We start from the raw sequence: 10,158 nt of genomic DNA, 5'->3' as shown, positions 1-10,158 counted from the left end.
ACTTTCTTTGACTTGAGTTCAGTGGCGGATCCATGTTGGTTCAAAGTGGTTCACTTGAACCACCTCAGATTTGCAAATGTGGTTATATATTATATATCTCACACAATGAAACAACGAAGCCTTTGTCCCAGCGGGAGTGTATAGGCTAGATGTTTGCACTCGGTATCTCACACAATGAAACAACGAAGCCTTTGTCCCAGCGGGAGTGTATAGGCTAGATGTTTGCACTCGGTTATGCTGGAGGTCTTGGGTTCAATCCCTTGGCAAACTGCAATTTCTTTTAAGAAGCAATGTTATCTATTTTTTATCCTTCAATTTTTGCTTCCCATTTATTTTCTCCTTCTTTTTCTTTCTTTTTATCCTTGAAATCATAATTCTCAACTTCTTCAATTATTCTAATCATCATTTTTATTATGAAGCTAAGCCTAACCATTCTCTTTTATATATGTTTTGTCTCTTCTTTTTCTTTGTTTTTGTTCTAAAAAAAATTAACGTTTATTTTGAACCACCACTAAATAGGTTGTAGATCCGCCACTGCTTGAGTTTCGATCTGCTACTTAATCTACACTAGAGATTTTTATTTCTCTTGCACTTCGTGCTAGATTTCCCAGTGTACGTAGAAAGGAATAACATGCAGTATTGTATAATTAATTAAAAAAACTGTAGACAATTTAAAGGCAGTAAAATTAAAACATTAGAATCATCGTATAATTAAGATATAATCTTATAATCTTGCAATTCGTGGCAAAAGCTTAAATACCTTTATAATATTTGTCAAGAAGATAAGATAACCTTTCCGTTATTGAAATCCAGATTTACTTTTGCAATTTGATTTTTCTCCCTCATTTTTTTTTCATTTCATACAGAAGAAGCTTTCTTTTTCCATCTATTGCGAGAATGGATATTTCAATTTTTTGACGAGATTAATTACCTGCAACCTTATTTTGCTAAAAAATTAAGTACTATATGGTAATCTTTTTCCAAGTTGTTGAATTACATGCATGACTTTATTAATTAAATGGTAGTATAGTAATTGAAGCAAAGAAATTTTTGAAGAGAGGACGGAGAAATTCATCAAATTCTAATATCAATGAACCAAGATTTTCATTAAAAGTAATGAGTGTGCATGCCTTATATATTGATTGTAATTGAAGAGAATGGATTAAGTGCATTTGAATGTGCATCTGAATACATGCCTTATTCAATTTCCAGCTCATGTATGCATGGCTTAATTGTGTATATTCTGATGTCTTGCTTCCCTTAGCAAACTAACAAACTCTGATATACTTCACCATTAATTGCTTACAAGCAATATTGTAACGAATACTTAAATTAGATCATATAAATTTAACTAACAATTTTCGATTACGTACTTAATATATATATATAGATTAAGTAAACTAACCATTATAAGACAATAAAAGAAATTAATTAGATAGATATATACCTGGTAAATCCCAGGGCTCGCATTTGTATAGATCAACTTCAGGGATGATTTCAAGCTCAATTTTTCGCCTGTTGATTTTTCGTTCGAGATAGTAGGTGACGAGCTCCTCATCGGTAGGATGAAATCGGAAACCAGGAGGCAAAGTCACGGGTTCCATTTTCTCCTAATGAAAAACAAGAGTAGAACGAACAAGGTGCAGGCCTTCAATATATCGATCACAAAAACAATATTGAAGACGGCCAGCCTCAAGAATTAAGGTTACAACCTCCCAGGTATTGTACAAGAGCCCTGAGACAACAAACTTTCTTGTTAAATCCTTGCACATATATGCACATGAGAGAGAGAGAGAGAGAGAGAGAGAGAGAGAGAGAGAGTACCGAGAAGAGGAGGTTGGGCAAAGGAGAGAGGGAGGGAGGGAGATCGAGGGGAAGTTGGGAAAAGGGCTATATTCTTTATAGCTTTAATAGTGTGCTAATAAGAGTTATTTGATGTTTGAGGGCCCGACGTTCTCATGAAGCTCTCTTGTCTCTTTCTTTATGGCTAGCTACAAATGTCCGAAGCTTCTGCTATTTTCTTCTGTTGTTGAAGGTAGGTATCTCATGAGTTCTGAGGTGGCGGAATTTTATTGGAGGAGGACGGCTGCTGAAGGGGCCTACCAGCTGATGTCTAGTCAGCTCGGTCTGTAAAGGGATGGGGCCCAGCTTCTGCAGAAGTTTGGCGGCATTGACGATTAGCGGTCGTGTTCACACATGTACGTACTTTAGCTGTATACTCATTCTCATATTAAATAATTTGTTGAGATTTATCTCCTTGGTTAAGTTAATCATTCCAACCAAAACTTGTGTACCGACTTCAAGCTCCTCCCATGGTTAATTATAAGTTTTATCCTCCTCTTATTAGCGCCAGTCGCTCCATTTCAACGACGTCCAACTAACTAAGGCCAGTTTGTTTGGGATTTGGATCTACTTTATTGCAAAAAAGTAGTGGGATATCACTACTCTTGATCATAATTATTAATTCTCTAATTGATGGTGATGACTAAATTTAAGGTTCAACATACCCCCACCCCCACCCCCACCCACACACACACACCATGAATTGCACTTTTTTTCTAATTTGCACTTAGATACAAATAATGACCATATTGTTACTCATAGATTAGGAAAAGATTGATATCGAATGACAAGAGTTTGGATAAAAACTAGCGAAACCGAGCAGCAGCCTGAGCTTTCATGAATAAATCAGATATATGATTCTTAGAGGGTATATAAGGAAGAATAATATGCTTGGTAATATATTCCTGACGAACAAGATGATAGTCGACTTCAATGTGATTTCTTCGTTCATGGTATATAGAGTTAGTGGCAATAGCAATGGAGCTCTTATTATCACAGTACAAAGGAATAGGTGTCACCATAGAAACACCCATATCACTCAAAAGATGGCGTAGCCACTTAAGTTCTGAGACAGTATCAGCCAAAGCTCTATATTCTGTCTTGGTCCCTGAAGGAGAGAGTACATCATGTTACTTGCTATGCCAAGAAATAATAGAGGAGCCCAAAAAAATACAGAAGCTTGTGGTGGAATGACAAGTATCAAGACCATCTACCCATCCAGTATTAGATTAGGCTTGTAAAGAAAGAGATTACTCCAAGTTGAAAAATCTTGTCCATACATGCATTATTGATCAATTACGCATATGATAAACCCAAGTGTATCTAGAAAAATTATCAACAAAGTACATATAATATGTGAGACCAAATACAGATGAAATAGGAGCAGGACCTCAAATATTAGAATGTATCAAATCAAAAAATGGGTGAAGCTTTGTGTTCACTAGAACTAAAAGGCACTGCAGTTTATTTTGCATAACGGCAATTGACATAATTATTTGAACTAGAAAATTGAAAATGTCCTAACACACCAAACTCAGATTAAGTTTTTGACCTAAAACTAGATAAATGACTTAACCGACAATTCCACACATTTGAAGCAATTGAAAAACTAACTACTAAAGTGGGAGATGGAAGGAGGTGTAGATACTCTAACTAACACAAACTCGTTGATCCTACGTTTCATCCCAATCTTTTGGCTAGTGTTATCCTGAGCAATACATGAAATAGATGTAAATGATTTTTTTTTTTTTTGGTCAATGAAAAAGAACTTTATTTCATTTTCCAATCTGTACATTTGTAAAGAACATCAAACCATCAGTTATAACAACCTGATGTTCACACTGTTACAATCTTTAGTTTTAATTTTTTACAACTTTATTTAGATGTAAATGATACTGTACAGCCACAATCAGTAATTTTTCCAATAGATAGTAATTGAATGGTGAGCTTAGGAATACAGAAACAAAGGATAAAGTAAGACTACTTGATGGTTTAGAAGTGAAAGTGATGTTACCATATTGCATGGCTTCAAGAGGTTCACCATTAGCAACGTGTATATATATATAGAACCTTGCTATTTGTCTCGCGCGTGATGCATCACGCAAGAGAGGAGGAGGGTCAGTGGGACCCACTTCACGTGGGTCCCTCTGACCCTCGTCCTCTCTTGCGTGATGCATCACGCGCGAGACAAATAGCTTTTTTGATATATATATGTGGTAAGTGGCAGTCATATGGTAAGTGGCACCTGAGTCAAATATTCAAGATGTAGACCCTCCAGAGTTTGTAGACAGGGCAACAAAATCAAAATTTCAAGATACTCCACAAAGATCGATATTTTGTGCAAGTAGAGTGGCTAACTATAAAAGTTGATCAAATGAAAAGGAGCCTGATATAGGTGATGTTGAAAACTGTGAAGCTCATGAAAAAGGCGGCAGCTAAGTTAGGGAGAGTTGGTTTTGGAGTTGGATTGGAATTGGATAGCTTAGATTAAAAAGAAATAAAGCGGCTGAGATTTAAGGAGTAATGAGAGAATTTCAAATGGCTCTGATACCATGTTAATTAGAGATTGAAATAATATTAATATATTATTGAATAGCTCTATACATCAACATCATATACTCCCTTTAAAAGTGGGAGTTCTTGAAAAACTTTCATTGGTTAATTTTACCCCTAATCATTTTTAATATTGACATTCTTATCCAAATTATAATTGGTTATCAACTAAAGCTATTAAATTAAAATTAAACTCCTGAATTAAAGCTCTTTCTATTCAAAATTAATCAATAAAAATTGATCTAATTAGAATTGGTTGACAACTAAAGAGTATAAAGAAGTTTAAACTCCCGAATTAAAGCTCCCTCCATTCAAAACCAATTAATAAAAAATTAATCTAATTATAATTAGTAAACAACTAAAGAGTAGAAAGAAGCTTAGAGCACATTAGCATTGTAAACATAATATGCATTGCGTGTGTAAATATTAACCAATTGATTGATACCAAATTATGGAATTGATTAATTATCAATAAAAATTAATTAATTAAAGTATTTTTTGTAGTTGTCCCTTAAACCTTACATATTTTGAAATTAGTCTGTCAAAGCATTAAAATTATTATTAGGTCACTTAAGATACTAGTAGAAAATAGGGCATTGGCGACGGGAAAATCCGTCACCAATGCCCCAAAATCTGTCACCAATACATATTGGTGACGGAAATGGATTTATCGCTAATAAATCTGTCGCCAATAAGCATTGGCGATGAATTTCCCCGTCGCCAATATTTATTGGCGATGGGAACCACCCGTCGCCAAAGAAATCTGTCACCAATAGTCGTCCATCGCCAATAAGTATTGGCGACAGGGAAATCCGTCGTCAATGCTCATGGACGACGGATCCATTTCTGGCACCAATATGTATTGGTGACGAATTTTGGGGTATTGGTGACAGATTTCCCGTCGCCAATGCCATGTTTTCTACTAGTGTCTTAAGTTATTTGAAATTAGTCATTCAAATCAATGGTATAATTTGAGAGACTAATTTTCATCTAATTGCTTTTTTTACTCTTGATTGGAGAAGCTGATATCAAAATAACTTAAGAATTGTGGATGTAATAGCTATTTCAATGATTTGATGAATTAATTTTAAAATAATAAGAATTGAGTAACCTAATAGTTCAATGTGGTTATCTTTGCAAACTTATGGAGAGATTTTCTTAAATGATGATAGGTCTTTTTATTTTACAGTCATTAGGGATTACGACAGAAGAATTTTTTTCCTTTTTTTACTTCATAAGAATTTTTGTCATTTGTTATTATTAGTTTGGAGGCATTGAAGAAATTGATTGCTATATGAGCGAATAATCTTTTCTAATAATATGTAGTTTACATTGCTTATGATCACAAGGACACATAAAATGAAAGCTGAAGGTACATAAATGTAAATATTAAGAAAGTTCACATATAATATTACATCATCAAGTTGAGATTTAAAAGAAACACTTTTACAACCAAGTTATACTAAAAAAATAAACCGAACAAATAACCATGTGCAATGCATGTGTATCTCTCCTAGTATAGATATAAGGAGGAGTAATTTTGGTACAAGACAAATCATATATAACCAAGATACAACTTTCCTAACACATACATTAGAGATCGAATCAATAATTGTGATAATGTAGTGATACCTCCATTACTTTTTTGAAAGTGAAGGGGATCCGAATATGTTTGTTTGCATGAAATAAGTAACTATATATGAAGTAGAGGTGAAGCTTACTTTTGCTACTTTGAAAAAATATCTTTTCTTTGTCGGTAATATTATTTCCTCTACTTACTTAATTGCTGATTTCACAACTACTTGCCACCTTCACTTTCCAAAAATATTAGCACCTCCAAGCTTTAAAGTGCTTTAGAAGTGGATGAATTGCGTGAGGTCCATACGAAGAGAGGGGATACCATAAAGTCAATGATCCAGTTGGAGTGGTCGTGATCTTCCCAGTTCTAGTGTTGACATGGGCCAGTTTATGCACATCACCTGCTAAATATAAAGAATCATATTTATATCAAAAGTTTATATTTTAACCCCGTTTATTACCCTGATTTATTTTTGAACCCTCTAAAGTACTTGTTCATACTCTGAAACATCCAAGCTAATTACCTATAAAGAAAAAAATCATGTTAATGCATATAATGTGTTACAGTATGAACTATCATAATTCAATCTAAAATGTCTTACTATTTTTTTGTCAATGAAAAAGAGCTTTATTCATTTCTCAATATGTACATTGTGATTGTCAGGCGCCTAATGAAGCCAAGCACCAACCCACCCAGCAGCCAATGTTAAAAAGGAAAAAAAACAAAAGAGCGGACCCCACAGCTACAGTAAAATATTAATATTTTATTGTGCATAGTGTTTTTCTAAAAACTATAAATAGGGCTCCAAATCCTTAAGGAAATTTTATCTCAGAAACAACTTCTTATATAAGAAGAGAGAGAGAAAAAATAGAGAGAGTATCTTCTTAGAAAGAGAGATTGTAACTCCAGAGTTTTCTCCTCATAGTGAATTCTTCTATCCTTGCCCGTGGACGTAGGCAATCAAGTGCCGAACCACGTAAATCTGTGTGTCCAACATTTTATCTCTACTTTTGCTCTACTATTGCTGCGACCCTGCTCTATTGGGCCCCGGGTTTGTCCCAACAAGTGGTATCAGAGCCAACTTAGAGTACTTGTATATATCTACTTATCGTATGCTCTGTGGCTGCCACCAAAGGTGGATCCTCCACATCAGAAAATAAGTTAGGTTATCACTTACCCTTTGGAGGTGACAGGTACTATTCACGAGGATGGTACTATTCACAAATACGGTATTATTCACAAGTACGGCACTATTCACGGATACGGTTACTGTTCATAAATACAGTACTATTTACATGAAATAGTAAGAATTTACTGTTCGTGGTAGAAGCAATGGCGGCGAAGTTCAAGATCGAAAAATTCGACGGGAGTAATTTCTTATTGTGGAAGTTGAAGATAAAGGCTATCTTGAGAAAAGATAATTGCCTGGCGGTCATCGGTGCAAGGCCGGACGACATCACAGATGATAAGAAGTGGAACGAGATGGACGAAAATGCTATTGCAAATCTCCATCTGGCATTAGCAGACGGGGTGCTTTCAAGCATAGAGGAGAAGAAGACAGCAAAGGAGATCTGGGATACTCTAACAAAACTATATGAGGCGAAATCCATGCACAATAAAATCTTCTTAAAAAGAAGACTTTACACTCTGAGGATGGCGGAATCTACATCGATGACCGACCACATCAACACCCTAAACACACTGTTCTCCCAACTCACAACGTTGGGATATACAGTTGGTGCGAATGAACGTGCAGAACTTCTACTTTAGAGTCTACCTGACTCGTATGATCAACTCACCATCAACCTGACGAACAACGTCCTCACGGACAATCTAGTCTTCGACGATGTTGCAGCCGCTGTTCTGGAGGAAGAAAATCGGCGCAAGAACAAGGAAGACAGGCAGACAAGTTCGCAGCAAGCGGAGGCCTTGTCGGTGACGAGAGGAAGATCAACGAAACGTGGCTCCAGTGGGAGTCATACCCATGGTAGATCCAAATCAAGAAGAAAGAAGAATGTCAAATGCTACAACTGTAGCAAAAGAGGGCACGTCAAATCGGAGTGTTGGCACAACAAGAAGAGTGGAGATAAAAAGTCTTCAGAGCCATCAACATCTCAAGGATGCATTGTCAGCACGTCAGAGGATGGTGAAATTCTATTCAGTGGAGCAACCACTGTTGATGAAGGCAGAAAGAAGTTTGCTGATGTCTGGCTTCTAGATTCAGCAGCCTCTTGGCACATGACCTCTCGGAGAGATTGGTTTCACAAATATGAACCTATCTCAGGAGGATCTGTATTCATGGGGAATGATCATGCCTTAGAGATTTGTGGTATTGGTACTATCAAAATCAAAATGTTTGATGGTATAATACGCACCATTCAAGATGTGCGACATGTGAAGGGCTTGAAGAAGAATCTATTATCTTTGGGACAATTAGATGAGCTCGGGTGCAAGACTCATATAGAAAATGGAGTCATGAAGATTGTTAGAGGGGCGCTTGTGGTGATAAAAGGAGAAAAGATAGCTGCAAATCTGTACATGCTCAAAGGAGAGACTCTGCAGGAAGCTGATTCATGTGTGGCATCAACCAGCCGTGGAGAAAAACAAACCATGATGTGGCATCGCAAGCTAGGCCACATGTCAGAACGAGGCTTGAAGGTTCTCTCCGATCAGAAACTGCTTCCTGGACTTAATTCGGTAGCTCTTCCATTTTGCGAGTATTGTGTTACAAGCAAGCAGCATCGACTGAAGTTCAACACATCGAGTTCTAGAAGCAAGGCTATTCTGGAACTGGTTCATTCTGATGTATGGCAAGCACCAGTTACATCCTTAGGAGGAGCAAAATACTTTGTGTCCTTTATTGATGATTACTCCAGGAGATGTTGGGTGTATCCTATCAAGAAGAAGGCGGATGTGTTCTCAGTCTTTAAAGCCTACAAAGCGCGGGTCGAGCTTGAATCTGAGAAGAAGATCAAGTGCTTAAGGTCAGATAATGGAGGAGAATACACAGACGGTGAATTCCTAGCATTCTGCAAGCATGAAGGCATCAAAAGACAATTCAGTACGGCTTATACTCCTCAACAAAATGGAGTGGCGGAGCGGATGAACAGAACTCTGCTGGAAAGAACAAGAGCTATGTTGGCTACTGCAAATCTGAAAAAAGTCTTTTGGGCAGAAGCAGTAAAAACTGCTTGTTATGTGATAAATCGATCTCCATCAACTATAATACAATTGAAGACGCCGATGGAGATGTGGACTAGCAAGCCAGTTGATTATTCCAACCTCCATATATTTGGATGTCCAGTATACGTAATGTACAATGCCCAAGAAATTACAAAGCTGGATTCAAAATCCAGAAAATGCATATTCTTGGGGTATGCTGATGGAGTAAAGGGGTATCGCCTGTGGGATCCCACTGCCCACAAGGTTATCATCAGCAGAGATGTTATTTTTGTAGAGAACCAACTACAAAGTGAAGAGAAAGAAAGCAGTTCGAGGAAGGACTCAGAGACTGCAGCTGTTCAGGTAGAAGATAATCCGAATTCTTCTGAAGCGACACCGGAGCATGATGTACAAGAACCAGTCGAGGCCGAGGCTCCAGAAGTTCGAAGGTCAACTCGTGAGAGAAGACCACCGACTTGGCACTCGGAGTATATTACGGAGAGTAATGTTGCATACTGTCTTCTAACAGAAGATGGAGAGCCATCAACTTTTCATGAAGCTATAAATGGCACAGATGCATCTTTGTGGATGGCAGCAATGCAGGAAGAAATTGAAGCTCTCCATAAGAACAAGACTTGGGAACTTGTGTCACTGCCACAAGGAAGAAAGACCATTGGAAACAAATGGGTCTACAAGATCAAGCGAAATGGCGATGATCAAGTGGAGCGGTATCGTGCTAGATTGGTGGTAAAAGGATATGCTCAGAAAGAAGGTATTGATTTTAATGAAATATTTTCTCCTGTAGTTCGACTAACAACAGTCCGAATAGTCCTGGCCATGAGCGCTATATTTGACTTACATCTAGAGCAGCTAGATGTGAAAACAGCATTTCTTCATGGAGATCTTGAAGAAGAAATTTACATGCTCCAACCAGAAGGTTTTGAAGAAAAAGAAAAAGAGAACTTGGTTTGCAGATTGAACAAATCTCTGTACGGTCTAAAGCAGGCGCCGAGGTGTTGGTA

General features: G+C 37.1%; 1 protein-coding gene across 1 annotated transcript in view; it reads right to left on the bottom strand.

The window, feature by feature from the left end:
• Positions 1-1,807, bottom strand: part of LOC109835885 (NAC domain-containing protein 45-like) — a 5,668-nt gene extending 3,861 nt beyond the window's left edge. Inside the window, exon 1 of the mRNA XM_020403866.1 lies at positions 1,448-1,807. Within this exon, the coding sequence (XP_020259455.1) occupies positions 1,448-1,604 (157 nt within the window). The 5' untranslated portion in view covers positions 1,605-1,807. The remainder of the gene's footprint in view (positions 1-1,447) is intronic.

This window comes from Asparagus officinalis, chromosome 4, assembly GCF_001876935.1.
Source record: "Asparagus officinalis chromosome 4, Aspof.V1, whole genome shotgun sequence".
NCBI lineage: Eukaryota > Viridiplantae > Streptophyta > Magnoliopsida > Asparagales > Asparagaceae > Asparagus > Asparagus officinalis.
The sequence above is the reverse complement of the archived record's forward strand: the minus strand, read 5'-3'. Positions and strand labels throughout refer to the sequence as shown.